Genomic DNA, 27,020 nt, shown 5'->3' with positions numbered 1-27,020 from the left:
CTTTGCTTATGAAGACAAGACAACAAATGCCTACGAAGCGTAGAAAGATCGTGGCACTTTTCTCCCCGCGTGGCAGAACAGCCTTGTTTTGTGCATTTGCAAGTCTGACCAAGGACACCATGAAACAGTCCCCTTCCAGCCCACAGCAGATCAAACGATGGCGGTCAAAAGAGACAAGGAAGATCAAAGTGGAGAGGGGCCCCCTATTGAAGTCCCTTACCATAGGATGGGAGCAGGGTATACAAGCATGTGTGTTATTTAGAGCATGCATGTATGTGTGTGCGCGCGCATGTGTATGTGTGCGTTCATGCATATTTTTTGTGTGTTTGTGTGCATGTGTATGTGTGTGTGTCATATGTGTGTGTGTGTGTGTGTGTGTGTGTGTGTGTGTGTGTGTGTGTGTGTCATATGTGTGTGTGTGTGTGTGTGTGTGTGTGTGTGTGTGTGTGTGTGTGTGTCATGGCTGGGGCCTCTCTTCACTAAAAACAGATCTCACTGGATAATATTCAACATGTTTTGACTCTGAGCAACGACGCAGTGAGGGGCCATTTCTTTCCTGCCAACCTCCCACCCGACCCCCCCCCCCCCAAAAAAAAAAGAAAAAAGAATCCCCGTCTACTAGGGTAAGACAGGTTTTGAAGAGGATCAGCAGACATCTCTAGAGCCTTTAAGGCATTCCTCTACAAGCCTTGCAATAACTTCTCACTGCCAGCCTACAAGGTAGAGCCCTGCACAGGGGTAAATAGGCGTTGGTGTGGGATCATGGAGGAGGAAGACTGGAAGACTGCCGTTATAGACTGTTAGGGCCTGGGATTTGTCAGGCTGTGAAATACCCACCACAAACAGCATTTTTTCCTAGATGACAGTCTTTCAAATAATCATACAGCTTGTTTGACAAATGGGGAATGTGCTCCCCTCCAGCAAACCCACTGAGTTGATGATGAAAATATGTTCTTATTCGGTCCTGGTGGGGGGATTTCAACTCCCAAAACATTGTCCAGAAAGCTTTCTCAAAGTTTTCTCAAAGTATTTTAGCTTTTTCTCACAAAGAGAAAAGGAAAATATATTTAACGTAATATTATGTAACAAGTTGCCACTGTTTTTTTATGAGCAGCTACGTACTTTTGGCACCATCCTAAAACTAATTGTGATGTAGTATGGTCATAAGGAGCAGGGATTATTAACACACCTGTTGTTCCCAGTACCCGTCCACACTATGCACTGCATTTCCTGAGTTTGGATCAGTACACTCCGTGAAAATGTAAGAAAAGCCTTCATACCACATCACTGCCAACAAGACTGCCAAAAGTTGCCAGTTAGCATGTTAGCAAGTTGTTGTTTTTTTAATCTGATTTTATCGGTTGTTGTTTGCAAGGTTTTGCCTTTTAGCGGCTCTGTAGTTGTCGACTCCACAAAAATCCATATGATTTTTTTAACATTTAGCAATGATCAGGAAATAAAAGTCTTAATGTGACCATAAGCATTTCTGACTTTTCAAAAACAAGGTTTAAGTTAACAGAGAATACTCTTTAAGGTAATGTGCCTTGTGCAAAAAAGGCTTTTCTCTGTGGTGACAATACAAATCTTTACACAAGATAAGGAAAAAAAAGCACAGGCAAGACCTGGATGATTTATTGTTAAGTCTCCAAGTAAAACACAAACTCAATGTAGTAAACAAGGTTCAATGACAGATATTGAGAATCCTTTGCATACAATTTTAAGCTTTCAGTTCTGCAAAACCAAACACTGAAAATTCCTGAGATTTGGCCAATTTGTCAAGGATCCTCACTGCATATGAGTGACTGACGAACAGACTTGGGGACAAATACAAGCTCAACTTTTGCTCAACAATGGTGTGTGTGAAGTTTCTCAATAGTGTTTTGCCTGTGGTGGTTTGCCTCATCAGCCAAGAAATGGGCCTAAACTAGAAACGATTCAGCCATTTTAGCCATAGTGTAAATACTTAAGGCTATAAGCTTAACACTTTGTTTTAAGTACAGTGGTGTATATACACTCACATGTATGAGATGACTGAAGAGGGAAAACAGTGATTAGTCATTATATGTCAGACACTGCCCTCTAGTGACGATGTTAGACCACTACAGTCATGATTGTAGAGAGCTACTCTGAGTGTTTACAAATACTGGGAAAGAGCAGTTTATAGTTGATACAACCACCTGACTCGAATGTTGACCGAGCCAATGTACAGTGATTGTGGGTCGTTGGACAAACTGTCTGCGGCCCCCATGTACTGAATTCAAGCCACAGTATACTGTGAAGACAGTAAAGCATGGTGGTGCACAATTCATGTAATGGGTATGTTTCTCATACTGTGGTGTTGGACCTATTTATCGCACACCAGAGATCATGGATCAGTTTCAATACATCAAAATATTTGAAGAGGTCATGTTGTCTTATGAAGAAGAAAATGGCTTTGAAATGGGTGTTTCAACAAGACAATGACCCAAAACACACCAGTAAGCGAGCAACGTCTTGGTTCCAGACTAACGAGACTGACGTTATGGAGTGGCCAGTGCGATCCCCAGACCTCAATCCTATAGAAAACTTGTGGGGTGACATCAAAAATGCTGTTTCTGAGGCAAAACCCTAGCCTGGGTGCCATTCCGAACTTAGTCCCGCCCACAACATTTGAGGTCGGGAAGTTCAGTCTGGCATTGCTCCATAGTGGAGCAAGTATGCTCGCCCTAGATCGGGCGGACCAATCAAATCGGGCTTTACGATGATGGACAGGTGAGCAACAGCACCTGGTCTATCACGTCATCTGAGCACGCTTAGATTAGGCTTATGTTTGAAACAAAAACGGTGTGTCTAGAAGGATACATGGCTTTTAAGACCCCATATGGAAAATGCATATTACTTAATGAGGTTTTATCACTGAAAACGATTATTTCTGAAAACTTGTTGAGATGAGGGAAAAGTCGTGGTTTCACTTTCATCAAGGGAAAACAGCACTGTTGCAATGCGCCATGTTCCCTCGTTCGTTTGAAATCTCTGATTGACCACCTGTTTGAGGGATTTGCGACAGCCTTATCCAGCTGTTTAACATGTTTGTAGCATATCAGTGTTCAACAGAATTATTTTTAAAAACGGAGGGGATATAGGCTATCAGTTTTTTCCTAATAGCCTACTCTACTACGTATCTCTTAGATTTCGCTAATGAGTGTTGTAGGCTAGGAGTTATTGACGGCACTAACTTTTACAAAAGATCAGAAAACAATGTTAAGGCATTTGTGGAGAAGAAGGATGGTTCGTGTGTTTTCTTCCTACACCTCAAGGTAAGCCATTTCGTTGCTCTGGTTGGTTAGGGCTATCCAATTAAGTGCATAGGCATTTCCCCCCCTGTATCGGTTGAAACACGCCCCATAATTATGTCCCAATGGAGCAGTATCAGACTCATATTCTGACTAGAATTGAGTATGACTACGTCAGGCTAGCAAAACTAGAAATGCAGAGGAATTATGGAATGTAGTTCAATCGTCCTGGGCTGGAATACCTGTTCACAGGTGCCAGTAGTTGGTTGACTCCATGCAACACAGATGTGATGTTCTTAGAAATAATGGTAATTCAACTAGATATTAGTGCAGTGATTCAAAGTTAAGCAAAATCTTGAGACATTTTTCAGTTAATACAGTAGTGTAACAAGGCTTTGAACCAGTGCATGGAACGAAAACCAAAACCAGAAACTTTTGCCATTTTGCTAGGAAAAACAAACAAACCAGAAACTATGATTTTTTTATGTTCCGGAACAGAAAAGATTTTTTTAAATAGTGGTTAATACCGGTTCTTTTTTTGTTCCTGGGAAGGTTTGTGTCTTCAATGAAATGGTGAGGGTCACCTCCTGTCATTCAATGAATGCATGGAGAGTGCAGACAGACAGAGCTTGCCGCTAGCAGGCAATCAAAAGGCCTATTAAGGTTCCAAATCTTTTCTCTTTTTACTAGGCCGTGACGAACATTGTTGGAAAAAACTAGCATTAACGTTAAGGCTACAGCTTTAATTTATTTGGAAAAACCTGATAGACCTCATTTTGGCATTTAGACAATGGGAAGGCATCCAAAAATCCAATATTACACTACCCACCAAAAATATACTGTATATGACAGCATTTTTTTGTTTGACCAGGAAATTATTCAGGCTAAAGGCTATAGGAAGACACTGTTGCAGCTTGTATAAAGCAGAGGCCTAGTGTTTTATTATGTTTGCTGTAGGATAGATTCGAAAAGACAATATTGTGACTATTAATAGCCAGTTTGAAAGCATACATATATTTTTGTCCGACAGCTGACATTGAACGTTATTAACCGGTTCAGGAACAATATTTTTATGTTCTAACCGGTTCGGGAACGTCAACTTTAGGGTGGGAACCAAAACCGGAAACGTTAAAATACTGTTTCTGTTCAGAACGAACCAATTGGCAAAAAATTTGGTTCAAAGCCCTGGTTTGTAAAGAAAAATGCAAACACTGCTATTTTCTTGAACAGCCTAACATTCCTTTTTCTTCACTTTCTGTAAAGGTATAACACAAACCTGATCAATTTTGGTCATGTTTTGATTTGAAATTGAATGTGCAGTGTTCCCAATGCATTGATATTATGGAATTCACAGCTATTCTAACGATTTTGAGCTTTATTCAAGTTTTTAAAACACACTGCTATTATTCTGCACACAACTGTAATAGTGTACATCCAATTGAACTGTTGAGTTGATCTTTCATAAGAGAGGTAACGAAAGCAGATAAGAACTTGACATTTCCTTCTATGGTACACAACATGACGTGAGAGTTATGATAACATTATCTTTCCAGTGAAGCCATAGGGCAGAAGACCACCCATTTCTGTGGTGACATTTTCCAAAATGTGTTGACAATACAAAACCATTGCAAGGAAAAACAAGGGGGAAGGGATCTGTGAATGACTTTCCAGAACAGGGGCAAGCCACTTCAGACTGATTAAATGGAGAGGTGGAGCGACTTCACAGGCTGGGGAAGATCAACAAAGGCATGACAGCCAAAATAAAGTAATCATAGTTCATAAACTGCCTTGTGAACTTTGGAGAGTACTGTAACACTATGCCCTTCTGCTTCTGTAGAGTCACAAACGGTTCTGATATAAACCTTATAAGGGAAACAGTCAACTTCAAATAAAAGTTAATTTATTTCCACTTATTTGCCAAGAAACTTGTGAATCTTGTAATGATATTAGTAGAACGAGGCTTTTCCTTCAAAAAGTCATCACTCTGCTTCCTGATGCTTTTAAACTAAATTAGTCTATGATGAGTTATCTGTAACACAAAACAAACAATAAAATAACTAATTTAGAGTTATTGTCAGAGTTCCCCATAATGTCTGTAATTTGACTAGATGCAGCTGTACTTGGTTGCTTTTAACAGTGATCATGCAAGAGCTGTAGTTTAAAATGTTGAATGACGTTAAATGAACTCATTTCTAAACGACCTTAGTAAGCATGACTTACTCCTGTAATGTCAACAAGAAACTGAGTAATGAGCCCATCAGATAGCTCACAAGCTTGAGCCCTTCAATTAAAGTCATACAGGACAGGAGAGTGTTTGCTTCAACCAAGTTAACCTAAATATAAGCTGATGCTGGTAGAGACACTAATGGCAGCTTAAATATCCTTCAATGTTTCCATGCTTCATGTTGTTTTTAGTCTCCATCATGTTGGATAAGCCTTCTGTTTACTTCTGCAAAGGGAGAGGAGGTAGCGGGACACAAACATAGCATCCTCATATTCCCCCCAGTCTGCTTGAAATCATTAAGCTCTTTAGCTAACAGCTAGTCAGTCTTACAAACAGATTATCAACAGTCAATTAATGCCTTAAAATGATCTTTACTGCAATAAAGACACGAAAAAAGAAACTACAAAAGGAGTTTATGTAAGATAGTCAACAGGCTTTAGATTAAAGTCAGGGAAGAGCCTCTATTGAGCCTGGAGTCTTTAAGAGTGTGACCAACAGGTTAAACCAGTGGAACGATAACGCAACCAACGGTTTTCTAGAGTGAACCTCTATCGCCCGAGGCTACAACCTCAATCCAAAACACACTTTTGAGCATACAGACAAGGCCACACACCCATTTATTTACAAAAGCACTCAGTCTGCAGAAGGAGGAGGAAACCCTTTCTCTTTTCCTTTTCTTGAGTTCCATCAACACATCCAGCAATATTTCATTCATTTTCAACAAACTTGAATCTCAAAATCATGGTTTCCAGACCACTGCGGAATGCATGACCAATGCCAACCTGATACATTCCATGGTCTTCACTTCTCTCAGTACTGACCCAAGGCTTAATGAACAAATGCCAGTTATGGCAGCTTTCCATTCCAAAGTTTCCATTACTATGTTTTCCAAGGCCTACTTGGAAAACATAGTTAGTGGATGTCATTACACAATCGCCGCCAGAGCATCTTTCAAGATTATCTTTACAAAGGCAGCTGCCAATTGCTGGTGCTTGGATGACTCAACATATGATAACACCTGGAGACTCCCTATGAGCAAAGAGCAATATGACAGAAGTAGGTCAGAAGCCCATCACCTAAACTTGACTTCCGTCCAGAGCTTAGCCAGCCTGAGGCCTAGGAGACAGGTTACTAAACCACACCGCCCCTACTGGCTTGGCCAACTGATTGGTCTGCATCCTCCGACCAGCTTTGCTCGTTGCCATGATTCTGGCAGGTGAAGGCCACGCTGGGCTGGGCAGTTGTTTGCCAGCTGGACGTGTCCAACAACAGGAAACAGGAAGCACAGTTGACCTCTGGCTGATGGCACAAAGGAAGGGGGAAACAGGTCCCACCCGTCCCTTGCCAAGTCTCCAGGGACACCTTAGCATTCCAGCACCAGCAATGTCCATATTTGTGCAACACAGTCCCTTGTATGGAGCCCCAACAATAGTAGATGATGCGTCTGGCTCAACCATATATATGGCCTTTAGGAGTGATAAAAGACCAGAGAAGAGATCGAGGGTAAAGGTTAACATTCAGGTTGAATAAAGTTCTGACGTAACATCAACAAGTTCCTCCTTTCTTGAGCTGTATGAGGTTAGGCCTACAGGCAAGATGCTGCACTTTCTCAGCAAAATGAGAAAAGTATTTCAGTACTTCTTGAACTTCTCTGGCCCTTGGGACCACCGTTCGTGACCAGAAACCCACAATGAGCTCCTCTGATCCTGAACATAATCTACACACTTTAAAGAGAACTGTGTCTATTCCCAGCGCACACGAAGGAGGAACTAACTCAAACGTGTTGAGCTCCACAACATCCCCCTCTGGCCTCTGACACACTTGAGGGGATCTTTGCACATGGTTCACCTCACCCCGTCAGAAGCAAGAGGCAGTAGGCATACGAGCTAGAGAGAGAGAGGGAGGAGTGTGTGAGTAAGTGAGGGAGCGAGCATGGTCGGGGGATTTGCACTGTATTAAAATTTCAACAGGATAAGTGCTGGCAGGGTTCAGCAAAGCCCAACTAAGCTGCAGTGGTCTGCCACCGCTGTGTCACTAATGGCAAGAGGATGGTCACATGTGGACCAGACTGCATACCAATGCCAACTAGAGGGTGACACGGGAAGCAATTTTCACTCCCGTCCCATCCCGAGCCCGCACAAATACTCCCGTCATATCCCGATCACGTGACAGCCCCCCCAAAAAAATTCTGTCCCGCAAAATCCCGAGAGAAAGACTCCCGAATCCCGTCCCGCTCCCTATGTTGATGTCTAAAGTTATCCGACTGTTAGGCTACAGTAGCGTGCGGTGACCATACATTTTGGTAGGGCAGAAAGCCTTGTCTAACTTTTCTTTAATAGCCGATCATTTTGGGCTATATTAAAATTACATATTTTACAGTACTTTGCTGTAGGCTATGCTTAAATCATTTCATAGTTAGATCTCATCCCATCAGTTAAGTTTGCACCGTTCTCATCACGTTAAACCAGCGAAGCATAGCAACGTTGCTATGAGTAAACAAAACAATTTTTTGTGTTCCGCCAGGGTTATGCGATAAATATATTGAGGAATGCGATCGTCAAGGTGTCATGCCCCAACATTGCATGACACATTAAACTCAACGAGAATCGCTTTCCCGGACAGCTCGTGCAATTGAATAGAGTTGTCCTTTGCTGATACTTTCGCCTGTAACTGTTTCTTTGCATCCATTTTGCCTTAGGGCCTATCGCTGAAGCTGATTGATTGTGAACAGGGCAGCTGCTTGTCTTGCTCTGATAGGCTACCAATCAACAACAAACGTATTGTGGGTTGTAATTGGTTCTCTTTTCTAAAACGAAATGCCTCACGTCTTTGGGCGCACTCACTGCATTGCAGCGTCATTTTTTAAGTTAATAATCTCTGGCTTCCCGCCAGCTCCCGTTTATTATTTCCTGTCCCGTCCCAATCACGTTACCAACAGTGAAATTTACTCCCGTACTGCGGGAAACCCGCGGGAATACCGTGACCCGCGGGAGTCCCGAAAAATTGTCACCCTCTAATGCCAACCCCCACCCCTGCCCACCCGACCCCTGCCAATCCTCACCCCACCCCTGCCCACTCCCACGATTCCACTCACACCTCCCCTTCAATAAATGCTGATTGGATCATCTTGCCCATAAAGTAAAACAGTAGAAATGAAGCAGCATTCTTCCGTGTACAGAAATTCTTAGTTGACTGACATGAGTGATGTGATGACAAAAAAGAATCCTGTAATTGACAAAAACATTTATGGACCAAACAATGGGACATCATCAGAGGTCCCGTTGGTTAGTCGAGTTTTCCTTCCATGTTTAAGTCTCAACTTTGTAGGAACAGGAATATCCTGTCCATCCTTTGTAATCCTACCATGTTGACCATTTCTCCATCAGCATGAGGTGATTTCAATCATTTTAATCATTTATAATTAACAAAAACTATTTAATCAAGGACACCATCATCAGAAAGGGGATGATGGAGGCGGTTGTAGCGGAGCCAGCCTACGTGCGGAGCTCTAACCATTCACACATCTCTCATCTGATTCCCATCCAGTTCCCACCTTTTTCAAACGGGGCTGTGTTGTGTGAACGACATCCTGTTTGGACTCAGGGAGGTTCGTTACAGGCCGGATCTCCTCCAGAGTCAGCTGCTGTCTGGATGATTCCCAGCAGGGCTTGGTATTATTGGGGAAAGGAACAGGAGGAGTGGGAGCTGGAAGAGTGGTGGAGTTGGAGGAGGTGGTGTGTGGGGCAGTTTATTCTGAACTGAACTGTGGGATATTCCCCTCTGCTGGCCGGGGCGGAACTCAGCCGCCTGACTGCCACATCCTGCCTTATCAAAGCACGGAAGTCAAGCGTGCGGAATCCGCGCTCCACCAGCCTCCGTTCCACCACCAGTCCGGCTCCACTGGGGCAGACAGACTGGGACCAGAGCCGGGTTTACGGAACCAGAGCCGCGACGAGTTTGTGTGTGTGTATGTGTGTGTGTGTGTGTGTGTGTGTGTAAACAGGACACACCTCTGGGAGACGCCAGCAGTGTTGTTAAATCAAGCTGAGTGGTTGGATGAGAGAGTTGCAGAGAAAGAGATGTAGGAGAAATATTAAAAGAGGACGAGAAAAGCTATACGATCCCTTTCAGGAGCCAAGATGTCTGCTGAGGGAATCTGAGTCTGAATACAAGCCATCATGTTTTTTATATTCTACGATGTGCATGCTATGTTGCTGTAGCCACAAAGCACATCACAATAATGTATTGTGGCAAACGTTCAGTTAGGAACTGATATAGCCCTACATCTAGTGTGCCTACAAAATAAAGAGATCAGCTCTTACAACAATGGAGCCATTTTAGGAAAGAAAGTTGATGCCAACTTAGCAAATCAGCTTAAAAAGGTGCTGAATGTAGTTCTTGTTGACAAAAATAAAAAGACTTCCAGACTTACCACAATGATGTAATCCTGAGGCCATGAGAAGACTGTGTCTACTCCCATGTATTGTCTATTTCCTTTTTGCTATTGTTTTAAATGTTCCCAGGGCAGGAAAAAAACGTGAATGAACCTACAACAATTGCTATAGGCCTAGAAGTATTTTTATCTATGTAGCTTTACATTAGTAAAGGTCAAGGCCTGAGTATATCACTCACATTTAATCCGCAGGGACAATATTTTGACAAAATACTTGTTGGTTTCATCTTTTATCCCCATTACTTTCATAGAGAATATAGATAAATCAATGCAATTATCAGGTGTGAGGATTACAGGTTAAGTGTGTTTTTCTGTGTCACACTCTTGGATCCTCTGGGAGCACCAGACATGGCTGCTGAATAAAGATGAGAGAGAACAGTGACTTCTCCCTACGCCGGCCCGTGTTGACCTCGCAGCGCCGCATTAGGAGATCCCGCTGATAAAACTGCACTTTTACACCCCATTGCAGCTGAACGCTCAAAGGCCAGCCAGCCGCTAATGAGAGACATTTAGCGGTGCCAGGAGAGAAAAGCATTGACCACAAGGCCTGAGACCACCAAGCCTGACTGCTCAACCGTACAGTCAACAGACGCTACCACTGAGCCACAACCACAAGGCCACACTAGCCCACAGTGCAAACGGTGTAGCCGAGTTTGGTGCTTCAGTAGAGCTACAGTTCAGTTAGTGAGTCATCACTGGATTGTTGAATTCTGAGGAACCACATGGCTAATTGTGAGGAAATGCTAAAATGGTATTGTTGCATAGTTATTGAGTGTTCAACGTGGTTACACATTGTATTCACTTCATGTCTTACGTTGCACTGTACAATGTGGCTTGACAGCGCCGTTCTCATGAATCCTGCTCACTCATGAAACAATGCTCTACCAAATGCGAGCAGATTAAAAAATAGAGAACTTGACCCTGTTGTCATTATCAGTGGGAGCTGCGATGTCTCCTCTTGCAGGGTCACCTCCTGACCAAACAAAAGCAGGGGACAAGCAGCACAGCGCCCAGACCAGCACATGGCCCTGGGCTGAACAGGGTCCAAGCAAAACTTTGAAACCCAGTTTGGCCCGACAGGGCTGAAACTTGCATTGTTACGCGGGCCATGACAGTCGGGTCCTTCAAATAGCTCTCACAGCAGACATTCTGTGTGTGCTGGGTTGTGAATGATCATACCGCCAGTTAAACGATCCTTTGCACATCAGGTTTCCAGAAATCGGATCTTGCGAAGAGCCTGGCCTTTTTCCGCCTTGGTTTCAACTCTGGCTACTGGTAAAGGGCTCTCATTTCACACCACAGTAAAGAATCTGGACAATGTACACTGGTATCTGCCAGGATGGGTAGATCCATTTTCAGCTCTTTACGAGTGCATGTAAAACATTATCATGAGCTGAAAACGTGAGATGATCATCAGCAGACCTTTTGTTTTGGTTTTTGCAAAGGTACTTTTTCATATTTTGCCAAACAAAATTGCTTTATTCTTACCAGCACAATTATTCAAAACAAGCCACTCTGACTTTCTACCTGTGGATGGACAAGTGGATGAGAAACTTGCCCTGTCCATCATTACTTCATGAGAAATGTGAAGAAAATCAATCAAACTATGTATGCTACACTATTTGTCTGTCAATCAAACTATGTATGCTACACTATTTGTCTGTCACTGTCTGATAACCAACTTACAAAATAATGGTTATTGAGAAAAAAGTAAAAGCTTAATGGGGATCCAAATGATTGCCTGCTGTGGTCACTAACATGACAAGTAGTGTATGCTATGCACCTGTTACTCAGTACTTTAGGCGAGGCTGAATTGTAATTGTACAAATACTCTGCAGTCTGGCCCAAAGTAATTTTTCTACAGCCAGAACTTTACAGAGGACATCATGTCACATCCAACCCACTTGAGGGCCCTTACTGAGATAGAATATCAGCAGAGTCTGTAACCTGAGAGAAAGTGCCTAATTGAGGACTGCCTGAGCCTTACCCTGGAATTCAAGAAGGCCTTTTGGGAATTTGACTCAACCCTGCACCACCCAAAAAGATGTGTTTTGACAAGCTTTTAGTCCACTGATCCTGCAATAGGCCTACATTCACTACACTTGCTTCTCAAAAGTAACAACTCTCAGCCTTCGCTTCAATAATAGGGCTACTATAGGATAATTATGTCACCTATTTTAGACTCTGCTCTGTATACAGGGTGTCAACTGCTTCTGTAAGGGCCCAGATTGTCAGGCCTCATTAGGAGAATGGAAATAGATTGCTGTAATCTTGGAGAGTATTATTCTCCTTTTATTACTGACAACTAATACAATTAAAGACCTAATTTAGGAAAAGAGAAAGGGGGCAGAGAACAGCCTCACACACTTCTGCCCACATTACATCAGTTCCTCATACCTGATTTTGGTTTTTAAACAATCCAACGTTTTTTCTTACCGTCTGAGCTCCAATCCTGCAAACGAATGCACTGAGCTGTGCGCACTCTGACACGGTCCACAGCAACGTTGTTAGCGCCATTGACAAGAGGGAGACGCCAACAAAAACAATTTCAGGTCACAGAGAGAGAGAGAGAGAGAGAGACAAAACACAAGGAGCTTGACCCAAGTTCAGGCTTGTTATCCAGGTCAGTCCAATGCAGAGATGAAATCACAATGCCATCCACCTCTGGGGAAAGGATTTAAAAAGATGAGGGCACAAGCCAACACCTTGCCCTCTGCACCGATTCAACTACGAGACATCCGAATGAAACAAAATTACCTGACAATGCACCAAATGAATTGCAGTTACAGCGTAAGCTTGTGCCAATTAAGCCAATTATACTACTTAGAAAAAAAAGAAAAAAAAACACATAGGGTTCGGTAGAAAGCTTAGCCTAACAATCACAATCTTTGTCAATTACTCTAAATGGCCTCCAACGCTGTCTGTTTCAGCCTGGCAACACCTCTGTGTTTCTGTAACAACTAACCAGACCAAGCCTCCGTCACCGTGCCAGAGTAATGTTTAAACAAGCCTTAACCCAGGGCTCCAGACTAACTTTTTGCACTGGTTGCACTGGTGCGCCTAACTTTTTTGCTTAGGTGCACCAGCACAAAAGTTAGGTGCACCCAAATGTTCAACCACATCGCATTTAAAGGAGAATTCCGGTGTGATATTGACCTAAAGTGTGTTGAAACATGATACCGAGTGTGAACGTATGTCTCATAGCCCATCTCGGCTTGTCCCCTGCACTCCAAAATCTGGCGCTAGTTAGCCGATGCTACTACCAGCTTTTTCAATGGTGGTGCTTCGGCATCGGGCTAACCATGCAAATAAATCACTGTTTTACACCATTTACGAGGCTCAATGTATCTCCACACTTCATTGGTAGACTTCCGAGGGCCCTGACATTTAAAATGAAACATTGAGAACTTTGAAAAAGCACTGGTAGTTTACTTACAAGACGATTTATACAGACAGTATCTTCACGAAGTTTAGCGTTTGCAGCAATCTTGAATTTAGTCACTGATAAGTCAAGCGACGAGTAAGAATGAACAGGTATGATAAGGGATCAGATTCCAAAAATAATTTTGTGGAAATGCATGGATCCCAGTTGCTGCTACTGGAAGAAACTGGAATCCATGCATTTCCACTGAATTATTTTTGTGTGATATGTGACCTATGTGACCACACTGTAATGCAGTGGTTCTTAAACTTTTTATCTGGCGACCCCACAAAAAAGTATGGCGAGGTCTGGCGACCCCACTTTCCCCAAACCCATTCTAAGTCCTTACTCAAATACCCCCCTCAAACGTTAACAACTAAATCAAGCAAAAACTAGAAAGAAAAGTCATTTGTTTTATTTACTCCATATGAACAAGAACCGAGAAAACCAAACAATCACGATTAAACAAGTGTAGGCTGCCGCCATATCAGATCAGAGCGCTATGTGCGTAGCGCGCGCACACACAAGCATGCACACACACATACCAGCATTAGGCCTACAACGTTACATGAATTATATTTATGGCGATAACAATAACAGTAGGCCTATTTTTTTATTTCCCTTTCTGGTTTACTATCTTTAACAATTTCAATGGGAAGGGTGGGCATGCTTCCGTGAACATAGCAAGTTAATTGTAGGAGGAATGCTGCATACGGCGACACGGAGATTTTCCTCCACGGTGCTGAGCCGACATCTGTATTTTGAGATGTCGTTTCATTTTGACAGGTTTTAAGCTCTCATTCGCCAGAACATCGCAAATCACACATTGTGGGTGGTCGAGGTTATCTTTAACTTGGCAAGTGAATGCATATTTCAAAAATTCTTTCTGATAAAGCCGACGCGCCGTTTGTTCTTTTTGTTCTCACCGGCCTGTAGACTTGTCCCATCTGAGGATCACGGAGGAGAAGACGCACTGGTAGATGGCACTAACGAGCTTTTGTTCAATTTTTTAAGCAGCCACCTGTCCATTTTGGCTAGTAGGCTATGTTTTTTGTTTTGTTTTACTTAAAATAGCGGGAACAAGTTGATCTGCATAGTGGGAGCAGATTGTTTCTATCAGCGGACCAGTAGCCCATAGGCTGAACCAGATCTCGTTGAAAGACGAAAACATTTCTCTCTCTTCTCTTAACTGCGTGTAAATAAGAAAAAGGCAGAAAAGGCAAATATTATTTCCCTTTGTTTCACCTAATAATAATTTCAGACTGAATACAGAAAATAATTGGCGACCCCACGGAAGTTTTTGGCGACCCCATTTGGGTCGCCACAGCCAATCAGAGGGGAGGTCCCGCCCTTCACTATCTGTGATTTGTTTAAACCACGATATTGGCCAAATATGTGTCTGTTATTGAACCAAAGGTAGAGTTTTAATGGGACACTTTTTCCTCTCTCGAATAGCTGGTCGCACCGGTGCCTTAACCATATGTCAAAAAACACAGCACAGTCTTTCACAGATTTCTTTTGAGAAAATTAGACAATTTAATTCAGCCGGCAGTTAGACAATTTAATTCAGCCGGCAGTTAGGCTAAATATAGGGTAATGCACCAAGAACAGAAAAAAAACATCTCTGTTTTAATCACCTTGGCATGTGAAAGACGATCAAGGAGATGTCAATGTTGCTAGCCAAAAGTAATCAATAACCTGGACCTATGTGCAGCAGGGTACTGTTCCTCGCAATAAGTTACATATTGTGTTGAAAAAAGGCAATAAGGACTGTTGAATTGAAAATAATAACAAAGATGGCTCTTTAATGCCGAATCATGTAATCTACACCTACAGGCTGTTTTCTTGCTGTGTGAATACACCAGCCTATTATTCAAGCTTAATCATGAGGTCTGTGAAATCGAAAATCAAAAAAGAGGGTCTATTTCTTTTACTGCGGTTAATGTGCTACCAGCTACAGGCTGGCGTGATGCTCAGTAGGAGATGATTTTTCAATCATCTTAACCGCAGTGAGAGAACCTCTCTTTTTCACTCACAGGGTAAAGGTCCACAGGTCTCCGTCTTAGACACACAGCTGCTCTTAACAGGAGGTGTTTCAGCGTATGTTTGTGTGTGTGTGTATGTTTGTGTGTGTGTGTGTGTGTGTGTGTGTGTGTGTGTGTGTGTGTGTGTGTGTGTGTGTGTGTGTGTGTGTGTGTGTGTAAGAGAGAGTGAGTGAATGAACATGTGTGCTTAAGTTCAGGACAGAAGGACAGGATTGAGTGTGTGTCAATGTGTGCAATTTAAAGCCACCTCTTGACATATTAAATATAGGCCTACAAATACAATCTCCAATGTGTACATTTGATTCCAAGATTCTGACCATAATAATGCACAGCTGAATCTTATATTGAAAATAGCTTTTAACTAAATGAGGCCAGCTCCATAATTGAAGAGAGCTTTCTGTATCCAACTTTGTGTACTTTAATAATGAAAGGCATGGGGTGGCAAGGGGTTAGCCATATCCATGACCCATAAAAAACACCAAAATGTGGAGCAGAACAGGGAGTGGTAGGGAACTCTGCACTCCAACTGCAGTGCCAACACATGATGTTGGGGAAGTAGTATGCCTTCTGAATAAACACACAGGTGCCACAAGCAATGGCTATGCGTTACACCCTTTTCTGCTCAGATTATCTCCCCACACACCACCTCCCTCTCTCTCTCTCTCCCTCCTTCCCTCTCTCACACACTGCTCTAAGCTCTATTAGGGAACTGTACACTCTTTTTCCACTGAGGAATTGTGAAAACAACCGGCTAGCCAGGAGCTGTATGGAAAAACAATCTCAGTCCACAATGGATGAAAAGTGTTGATCTGAGCTTTTTAACTCTTTGCTAGACTACGAGTCCTGTTGTTAGTAGCATGAATAATGTTAAAACTGACCATGACAAAACAAGTTTGTTACAAAACTAGGCTACATTAGGCCTATATGGCACACAAAGCTCTTACGCTCAAAGACTCAAACACTCTACATAATTTAGTCATACTGCAGAATCTAATGTTCATCTTGTCCGTTTCATGCCAGTGCTCATTGGCATAACTTTATCTGAGAGACAGAGAAAGCAGGCAAATCATTCTAAAAATAAACTGTTGCACTGCTGCAAACCAACATTGCTACAAAACACCATTCCTGGTGCTGATTACAACATATCCAGGTCGATCTGTTGCTGCACTCTATAGCCTTTAAAATAGGTGGTGGATGACAGATCGGCATCATTAGGCTACTGTATTGCAGTGTTTTTCAACCTTTTTTGTGCCACGGCACACTTTTGACACTTAAAATGTCCCACGGCACTAACATCCTGTGTGAAGAAAAAATAAACATACCATAGCCTAAAATTTCAAATAATACACAGATATGGCCTTATTATGGCTTCTATGCAAGACCTGCTCAATAAAACAAGCGCCTTCTGTTTAATTTGTAGGTGACTATATCTAATTTAATTGTTGTTATGAACGGGATATGTGATGATTCTGTGAATACTGGATATGGGGCCCCCGTTGTACAATGCCTGCATACCACAAACAGTGCAATCATACAATCAATGAGAGCATGTGGTTATAAATTCTTTGATGCAACAGTTGCTTTTCTGGACCAGTGAGTGACATTTGGGTAATTTTCTGCGGCACACCTGATGATCTCTCATGGCACACTAGTGTGCCCCGGCACAGTGGTTGAAAAACACTGCTGTATTGAATGTCAATTCTTATGGCAACGGGCTACTGTTATTTAAGGCACACTGTCCTAGTTTCAGGACAAATTGCGCATCTTGTGGGTCTGCATAACGTCAGATTGCATAAACCCAATTTGAATGAGACAGCTGATGAAGGAGGTGATTGCGCATGTAGCATGTAACACTTTACCTTCAATAAGCCAAGAGAGTTAGAATTTATAAAGGCACTTGGTATATAATAGACCATGCTCCTAATCCGATCCAGTTGGTTTCAAGCCAGGTTTTTATGTTCTTTTTTTAGGCCCTGTTTCTTGAGGAAATGGTTCTATTCTGAGAATCACTTCGGAAACGCCCCTGCGACCTTATGGCACACGCCTGTGCATGTTTCATTCAATGAATGGGTTCCAACTCAGATTTAGAAAGGGAACTCCAATAATGGAACTTTATTAGCCTAGACCTACCTGATCAAGGCTAACAGCTGTTAACTTTCACTAAATACCCAACCAGTTGTAACCTACTTGGTTGTTTACACTAACTGAAGGAGCATGGCGGAGTCATGCCCTTACTTGCCAGCAAGATTGTGTCCTTACCTGTAACAAACTCGTTATGTTAGACACAGGCCTATTAAAATAATTTGCAGTGGTTAGTCTGGGGATAATTCGAGATTAATCATCTTTAGCAGAGCATGATGCTTCATTGAATAACATCCATTTTTCAAGATTTACTGCAAACAATTAGCTATCAGATACCCTATCAGCGTGGTGGTGATCCTAATCGTAACCTTGGAATGTGGTAAGGTAGCCGAAATTAATAATTCACTGAAAATATCAATGTGGAATGTGGTAAGGTAGCCGAAAGTAATAGTTCACTGAAAATATCACTATCTTCAATAGTGTGAAGGTAGAGGTGTAGCCTAACATTAAGTCAACAGCCCAATGGTAAGGCAAAACCTCTTCTCTCACCACGTCTCTTATAAGGAGAAGACAGCGTGATATTACCCTCTAAACAGCTGTGTTTTGGACTGAAGCTAGTAAGCTAACCGGTATGTTAGCTAACGGTAAAACTAGAAGCTAGCTATATTCATGTACACAAAAACATCAACATTAGACAAGAGAGAGCAACCGGCTTAAGAGGAATGAGGAAAGTAAAAGATCATACCAGATAATCCATGTACTGCCCGATTAATTGGTCGTTGTCCTCAAGAAAGTGTAATCCTATCAGCGATGATTGTCTGGGAAATATTTGGCATAAATTTGATGCATCCAGAAGTCTGTGTTGACTGCTTGCAGCTTTGTATTCCCCGCCTTTCCAATGGAAAATATATGAAGTTACTGTAGTTAGCGACAGCTATTTGGTTTCCCTGAGCTTGCGAGGTAAAACAAGTATACTGTACCAGAGACTTTCTAAGGAGCTCCTGATTTTACTCTCTCTATTATACCTCATGCATATCTCCCTTTTCTCTCGTGTTTAGGTACCTAAATATCCGAATTTGGCTGTGACTGTAGTGATAGCTAGCTACAATGTTGCAGCAGGAACTAGATGGAAATCCCTTTTTCAGATCTTACGTAGCACGATCAAAGATTCTCTACAAGTAACAAGACATACCACGTTCCAGCGTCAGTGAATGTCTAGAGAAACGTACACTCAAAGGCAGGGAAACTTCCGGTATAAAAAATCCCTGTGTAAACTTCTACTTAAATATAAGCAATCAAGGTACCCCTGTTACTTCATATGTACACGCCAGATGGTTAAATTAATGCTAACCAGTGATAGTGAAAGGAAAAAGAGTGGTCGATCTTGTTTTGCAATTTCCTTGGCTACCATCATGCATGATGCCGTGTTACTCATCTGTCACGTGATTGAGGTGTTTCTTGCAATCTTTGTTTGTACTGACATCTAGCGGTGGTACTGAAAAGTTACACACATCAGAAATGTTAGTAGGCCAACAGGTAGTGCACATCAGTGAACAGAAGAGAACACACATTTCATTCATTCAGTAGCCACATAGGCTACTCATAAACATACCTATTTGATTGCACACAGTTAACATATCAAAGTAGTCCTACAGTCCAGAAAACCCTTTAACTGTTTTGTTTTTTTTGACCAAGTAGGCCTACCAATTCTGATAAATTACACGAGGATCTATGTCAAATAATGCCAAAACAGAGGGTCTTCATCTTTTGCCTTTCTATCATAATAATTCTTATATTTTAGGCCAAGGAATGCCAGTTTGCCAGCTAATGTCATTTACAATTTTGTAAACTCCAACTCAGTAACAGTAGACACAAGTTTAACCATTGTTAATTTATACACTTTAACACTCAAGGATACAATCACAGAATGGCCCTTGGTCAATTGATTCGCTAAATCAAATTAGTTCAGTAGGTTAAGTCAGACTATGGTGGTTGTAGGCCTATAGTCATAACAAAACCAATTGCATATTTAGTGGGATTAGGATATTAACTGCAAACAAAACATTGAGAGAACTGCAAACATGACATTGAGAGACATTTAGAGAGGCACACAGGCCTGATAAGATAATAAGCTACAAGACACATATAGACTTTTTTATATATGGCTATATTTTACTGACACACAATTGACCTTTGGCATACAACATTTAATAGGCTAGGCCTACTACATCTCCAGAGGAAAACAGATGCCCACTCCAAATAACAAATTTCCATTAGCTCATAGGCATATGTCTTTTTGACCTGTGGTTTTGGTTTTGCATCACTTTTTAAGACTAGGCAATATTAATATTCTCGTTTTACATAAAGCCTATTCAATAAAACGAATGAGGGACATCAGGCATTTCACAGTGCTTCAAAATATCACTTCTGTCCAGAAAAAAAATATTATGTAGGCCTATTCTCAGTTTAATTGTTCCGATTGGCTCCACCCACGATTTGTCGGGCTAGTTAGAATACGTATGACTGATACTGTTGCCGTTCCGAAGCATCTGGAACTCGAGTCCGAACGCCTGGCCTCAGCAAAATTCTTTGGACATACCCCAAACTTCATAAGGATTTGAATAATTCATTTTTGGCTGACTTTCTTCACTCCACTGACAGCAAAGAGGACAAAAACAACTTACACGAAGCGGAATTACGCTGTATGGTACGTAGGTTGTAAGGTAGCCTACTGTTACGAGTGTTGTTCAGAGCCTGTTCGCCACAGTTCTGCCCATCTGTGGCTTATATTATGGCGCTCAGAGCGAAAGCGTTGTATGATTTCAATGCCGAAAACCCAGGGGAGATATCAGTACGAGAAAATGAACTTTTAACTTTATACAGCGAAGAAGTTATCGAAGGATGGTTAGAGGGAACTAATGCCAGGGGGGAGACCGGACTCTTCCCAGCCTCATACGTGGAAATTCTGAACAGTCATCTCGACGCAAATATTTCGCAGAACAACAACGGCACATCTGGAGATGGGTATTATGGGAACCATTCCACAAGTAGCCATGAAAGTCACCCCGTGGAAGTCCCGAAAACTTCCACCCCCACTCATTCTGCTTACCCTGCACAAGCACATCAAAGGCACAGTTATCAAACAAGTCAAGGAAGCGACGACGATTGGGACGATGACTGGGATGACAGCTCAACAGTGGCAGACGAACCACCCAGCAGCCAGAATAAAGATGGACAGTCTGGGTATTCAATAAATACCTCTCCGCGTTCGCATCAGCAAAAAGGCTCTGCAACTGTGGGTAGAAATCTCAACAGATTCTCAACTTTTGTGAAATCTGGTGGAGAGGCATTCCTATTGGGTGAAGCAGCTGGATTTGTTAAAGATGGTGACAAAATCTTTGTTGTCATGGGAGATTGTGGCCCAGAGTGGCAAGAGAACCCTTACCCTTTCGCATGCTCCATCGATGACCCCACAAAGCAGACCAAATTTAAAGGAATGAAAAGTTACATGTCTTACAAGCTCACCCCAAGCCACACTCAAAGCCAGGTACAGAGGAGGTATAAACACTTTGACTGGCTGTATGCACGACTGGTCGAAAAGTTTCCTGTCATCTCAGTCCCTCATCTACCCGAGAAGCAAGCCACTGGCCGGTTTGAGGAGGACTTCATTTCAAAGCGGCGGAAAGGCCTCATATGGTGGATGAATCACATGACGAGTCACCCAGTCTTGTCCCGGTGTGATGTTTTCCAGCATTTCCTCACCTGCAGCAGCACTGACGAAAAGGCCTGGAAGCAAGGCAAAAGAAAGGCAGAGAAAGACGACAATGTTGGTGCCAACTTCTTCCTCACCATCAGCCCACCCGCTGTGCCTCTTGACCTGCTGGATGTGGAGAGCAAGGTGGAGGTGTTCAAGACGTTCACCAAAAAGATGGACGAAAACCTCATCCAGGTCAACGTCACCATCAACGAATTTGCCAGGAAACAGATCACTGGGTTCAAAAAGGAGTACCAAAGAGTTGGCCAGTCTTTCCGACTGCTCGGTCAAGCATTTGAACTGGACCAGCAGCCTTATTCTGTGCCTCTGAATCAAGCTATTGCATTCACAGGCGAGGCATATGAGACCATTGGAGATTATTTTGCAGATCAGCCTCGTCAGGACATTGACCCTATCTCAGACCTTTTAGCCATTTATCAAGGACACCTCACCAACTTCCCTGACATCATCCATGTCCAGAAAGGTTGGCTTGTGTTTTTATCTCTCGTAATGAAACCTCAGATCTGTAGACATGCTGACGGTAGATATGATGGTTTGAAGCCGGCCATGATACAGAATTCAGAGTTTATTTAATCTGTGAGCACGTTGTTACACATGTGTTGCATGTTGTAAAATTGTGAATGGAAAGTGACGTTACTGTGTAATTAAGCCATCTGACCTGTAGTTATAATACATCCCTATAAAGTAACTCTGGGACATAGCACTAAAATGATTGAGCTGCTCAGATACAGAATGAAACAGAAGTTGAAGTGGCAGGGGGTGGGGGGCTGGTGATCTGTCCTTTGGAGAAAGAGGGTGCTGGGCCAGGCTTTCCTGTGTTGCCGTGGAGACATGTGGCATCCAGTGTGGAATGGAGCTAGCCCAGTGTCAAATTCCTCTCCTCAGGGGAGGGGGAGGTAGACTCCTCAGTCTTTCCAGATTTCCTCTGCCTATATCTCAAACACCGTTGTATGGATGCCCTCTCCACAATCTTGTGCAGTTATTATACTGTTGTTATAGAATGTATACTCTGTAGAACCTCTGAGCTGTGTTATGTCTTAGAGTTGGATTATTCACTATTTCAAGTAAACTCTATTTTATATCTCTCGCCTAACTGGTGACATGCTTTTGGCTGGGCTGTGAAGAACTGCTGCATTGAAATGACTAAACCTTTGTGGAACTAATGCTTGCAAACAAACAAGGAGAAGGACACATTTTGTTTAAAAGTACTAATTGTACTGAACACTAGCTTTCCAATGACTTCTCTATGCGCTATGCAAGTTGTGTCTTGGAGTGCTGTTTAGCCTGAATACCTAAGGTTGGTAAGCTGTAAATCATGGGCTTTAAGGCTCTGGAGTTGCATTTATACATGCCTTAAGCGGGTCACAGAGCCTGTTTAGCACAATTTCCAGGCAGAGCAAGGGCAAGACATAAATGCATACAAAACTGCATTACAAGTAAAGTATACTTATAACTGTTGTGTGCAATGTGACATATTTGTATAATGATAAATTTAGTTTCTGAATGTATGTCTGAGGAAAGGTCACATGTGGTTGTAAAGTAATGAGTTTGGGTGCATAATGTAGTGTGTGGTCAAATTGGCCCATTCATTCAACCTCAGCATCAGAATGAAGAGGGTTTTCCAATGACCATACAGAGCCACGTTCTAATCCCATTTTTCCCCCACCCTGCCCCTTTTCACTGTCCTTCCCTCAGGAGCACTTACCAAGGTGAAGGAGTGCCAGCACGGCGCGGCGGACGGCGGCGTGAGCGAGCGCTGCAACATCATCTCCTGTGCCACGCTGGCCGAGATCCAGCACTTCCACCGCACGCGTGTGCGCGACTTCAAGGGCCAAATGCAGCACTACCTGCAGCAGCAGATCGGCTTCTTCCAGAGGATCACCGGCAAGCTTGAGGAGGCACTCCACATGTATGACCAGGCCTAGCTGGCCACCGGAGGGGGGTGGGGGGTGGCACTGGAGGCCTATGGTGGGTGGGTACACACACCAGTATTACACCATTCTAAAGAGCTGGACGCCATTGAGGCCAGCGTGAACAGGAGAATAAAGTGTACAGACGGCCCGCAATCTGTCAGGGAGATATTGACTGATGGATATTGACTGATGGAATAAGTAATCGAATATGTGGGGACACAGTGGTACGAGCCACCAAGAGTACATTACTCTCCAGGGTAGGCTATGTTGAGTATTCCCTAGCATGTAGATGAATTTAGTTTTGTTTACTAATGTTGCTGTTGCATAAAAGTTAACCATGATTTTCTTCTAACTCAGAGACATTTTCTCAAAGCCAAGATGATTGATTTGACATTTGAAAGGACATTACTGGTATCAATTCACATGTCTTAATCCTTACTCCACACTGTCATACTCTGGCCTTTAATTGTTTGAATGTACTTATGTCCAAGACGTCTACCAGTTGCACAGGTGAGCTTTAGAATATCCCCTTTTGTATTTGTGATACAGATTCTTTTAAATGGGCAGTAATATAGAATGAAGACTGTAAGCATTCACTATCTTTATATGCCACAGATTATGGGAACGCAGAGTGAGCACGCATTCCATGTTGATAATCAGTTGGGCACACTGCTGTTCCACTGTTGGCCTTGATGCCCCACTCCACACACACACACACACACACACAATCACAAATGGATAATGAAAGAGAAAGGAAGTAGTTTTTAGCTTTTAATGTATGCTGTGCGATATGCAACGCTGTTTGGAGCTACTCCTAACTTTATTGTGTTGGACATTTATTATGAACCAGAAATGTATTGGACAAACATACGTACAAACAACGTACAAACATACTTCATTGAAGTTTACGCAGGCAATCCTCTGACCTACAGAAAATGAACCTTAGCTCTGGTGATAATTTCTCACTGCAACCAAAGGACATTGTACCCGTAGGTCTAGAGGATCACCTATTGAGGAGGTTACTCAACACCTCCTTTCATTATTTAGATCTTATTCCCTTTTCCATTCCTAGTTACGAAAACTCTAGAGTGTCTATCTCCTACCAGACATTTTAACTTTGCAGTGTTTTGCAATCACTTCCCCCTCCCCCCTTTCATAACTTGTTACGGAATTCAGTGTTGGCATGAGTATGAATGCAGTCTCAGTTCATTCGAATGACATTAAAGTGCATAATGAAATTAAACAGTGAAACGGAGAAGAACCTGATTAAGAGTGGCATTCTTTGCACAGCGTCTGCACAGGGCTTGTGGAAAGCTGAATTCAGCTGTTTTTGCGAGGCTCTGAGTCTGCACTGGGGTTTGCCTTATCTGTGCGAGGGGGGAAAACAACTCCACTATGCAGAGTGAATCCAGAAGCTATCCTCGCCCTTGCAGATGAATTATTTATCAGCGCTAAAGTTAGCCTTTATTTCCACTCACTGACAGACAAGCCATCAAACCTTTTAACCGAGTGCAGTGCTCAACACCTGAAAAAAAATGGCCAGCACAGATCAAATCAAACCTTTACTATGGTAACAGGTACTTATCTGAAAAACATGGCCATTTGTTATATAAAAAACTATGACTAATCTTACTGTTTATATGCCAGATTTTGAGGCAGGGCTTCGCCTGCATATGCTTCATGTTTACTGAGAACTCTTAACCTAACCTAGCACAGTAGACAAAAGCCAAAAAGCAAAGCAACAGGTTTAGCAGTGCGTGAGGTGTATGCAAATATGTGGAACATAATGTAGCTGAATTCAATTGTCTTTTCCAGCTCGCTGATTTCGAGAAGGAACTAACATGAAATGTAACAGCACACATTTCCACAAACCAACTCCATCAAGCACCTTTAACTGATGCGGTGTTGTACAGGCCCTCTTCACAGAGGCCTCTAGTGTTACAATCACAATGCCTCATTAAGTCAGAGAAGGCAGCAAGCCGCGGGTGAATTAGAGTGCTAGAACTGTGCCCAGGGCCGCACCAGGAGCCCTCTATTCATTTTATACACCCCATCAGTATTCTGCCTTTACAGAAATGCACAGGATTATGGGCAGAGGGCACCCTGAGGAGCAGGGTGTTTTTCTGTATCATTTGAAAAAAGAGAGACTGATGTTAGTAATGCAGTGTTTTCCATACATTGACCTATTTGTGGCGGCCCACCACAATATCAACATTGACCACCACACAATGATTTTCCAGGTTGTACTAAATTGTGCTTAAATCTGGTTAGCATCATAACCACGCTGTGCTAATTTGGTAAAAACTGTTGTATTCAAGTTAAGTCTGCAAACCTACCACCACAAATGGAATTCAATTCTGTGGGAAACACTGTAATGTAATTTCCCATAGGGCCTACAACAAACTAGACAAGATGTAACCCTCTTTTGCCTCAGAGACAAGACAATATAGATTTTAAACAAGTGTTTTTTTAATAATAACAGAAATGTATGACATTTAAAATGACATGACAGTGACATGGTTGATCTTGGCTCAAGGAGCAGAAATGGCAGGGATGGCATATATACACATACAGTATATACACATGACACATACACACGTACAGAATACTTTGAAAGAATGATTTTCATACATTGGTCCATTGACTGGTATTCGGTTGAAAATAAAGATAGACTAAAAGTTGAACTGAAACTGGAACAGATGAACACAAAACAGATTTTGGGTGAGGTGGGTGTTGACACTCAAGTTAAACCTTGGGGAGTAGACTGACTCAAAATTGCACAAATACCATGGCAACACCATCGACACATAAGCCTGCAACAAATTCTGTGTCAATTTGAACTTTATGGCAGTGCAGTTCTTTTATTACATTATGTTTCAATAGTTTTAAATGATAGATTTTAACACTGAGTTAACATTTTAACTCTGAGGACTGATCTCTTTCCAATTTGAAACAAAGAAAACACCCAAGTATTGCTGGTACTGTATGTGGCAGCAAAGAGAGAATTCTAGGAAAATCTGATTATGATTTAAGTTTTCTGAAATCCATCCCTTATAAATATTAAAGAGCTGTTCAATGGATTTATTACTTAGCACACACAAAACAATCCATAAGATTTTCTTCATATATGCATATAACAAATTGTGCTATGCAATAGTTTTGTCTGGTCTTGTAAAACTAGGCGAGTGCATTGGTCCTCACATTCCTAAACCATGAGACAGCAGAAGCACTCCTCCCAGAGGGTATGGCAACAGTACAACTGCATTTATTTTGTTTGGAAAAAAAACAATTAAAAAAAAACACTGCACTATAGGGCTTTATGAAATACAATGTGGATTTGAACACCAATTGTGTTGTGTATAAGCTCATTAGGGTTTCTCTTTCTCCAAAATGCAGTGAGAGAGTATAACCCCCAGTCACTTCAATCACATGCATGGGTTAAAATCATGGGAGTATCTTAGATAAGACAAAATTAGTATGTGAGAAAGATATGGAAGGTCTCACTGAACAAAACATTAAAGTATGACCACAGTTCAGGTGCTGTTGCTGAAATTTCTTTTCATCACACATGAAAACAAACTAGCACTAGAAGAGACACAAGTATCATGGGCAAGAAATATAAAACTCTTTGGCAAGAAATTATAAAAAACTGAACTCATTCAAACTAAAGCCCAATGGCTTTTAAGGTCTTTTTGAGAATTCAATTTCTTGTTGAAAACATGTGTTGTCCTCAGGGTCAAACCAAGGGCTGTTGCAGTCTTTGGAAGAAACTACAGAGCCCACATCTGGGTTTACTTCCAAGCTGAGGTACTTGGACTCTTTGAATCCAAACTGG

General features: G+C 42.2%; 2 protein-coding genes across 3 annotated transcripts in view; one reads left to right on the top strand and one right to left on the bottom strand.

Annotated features, from left to right (window-relative positions):
• Positions 1–18,855, bottom strand: part of arl15b (ADP-ribosylation factor-like 15b) — a 43,667-nt gene extending 24,812 nt beyond the window's left edge. The window contains exon 1 of one of the 2 annotated variants that reach the window (XM_076284514.1): positions 18,243–18,855. In XM_076284514.1, coding sequence (XP_076140629.1) covers positions 18,243–18,254 — 12 coding nt within the window. In that variant the 5' untranslated portion in view covers positions 18,255–18,855. The remainder of the gene's footprint in view (positions 1–18,242) is intronic. The other variant, XM_076284515.1, reaches the window with a different exon arrangement.
• A 1,183-nt stretch (positions 18,856–20,038) lies between these two features.
• snx18b (sorting nexin 18b) lies at positions 20,039–24,451 on the top strand. The gene is made up of 2 exons (XM_076284513.1): positions 20,039–21,735; positions 22,968–24,451. Exons 1-2 carry the CDS (start codon positions 20,289–20,291, stop codon positions 23,195–23,197), a joined length of 1,677 nt encoding a protein of 558 aa, XP_076140628.1. The 5' UTR covers positions 20,039–20,288; the 3' UTR covers positions 23,198–24,451.
• The last annotated feature ends 2,569 nt before the right edge of the window (positions 24,452–27,020 follow it).

Source organism: Alosa pseudoharengus, unplaced genomic scaffold, assembly GCF_046254945.1.
Source record: "Alosa pseudoharengus isolate Yale_2024_CS ecotype anadromous, Long Island Sound unplaced genomic scaffold, YU_APseudo_1.1 YU_APseudo_1.1_scf_14, whole genome shotgun sequence".
NCBI classification, from domain to species: Eukaryota; Metazoa; Chordata; class Actinopteri; order Clupeiformes; family Clupeidae; genus Alosa; species Alosa pseudoharengus.
The sequence above is the reverse complement of the archived record's forward strand: the minus strand, read 5'-3'. Positions and strand labels throughout refer to the sequence as shown.

Bases quoted from the DNA above. Each gene is read 5' to 3' on its own strand.
- snx18b (XM_076284513.1), top strand. From the start codon at position 20,289: ATGGCGCTCAGAGCGAAAGCGTTGTATGATTTCAATGCCGAAAACCCA. The intron at 21,736-22,967 runs GTTGGCTTGTGT...TCCTTCCCTCAG, and splicing joins CATCATCCATGTCCAGAAAG to GAGCACTTACCAAGGTGAAG.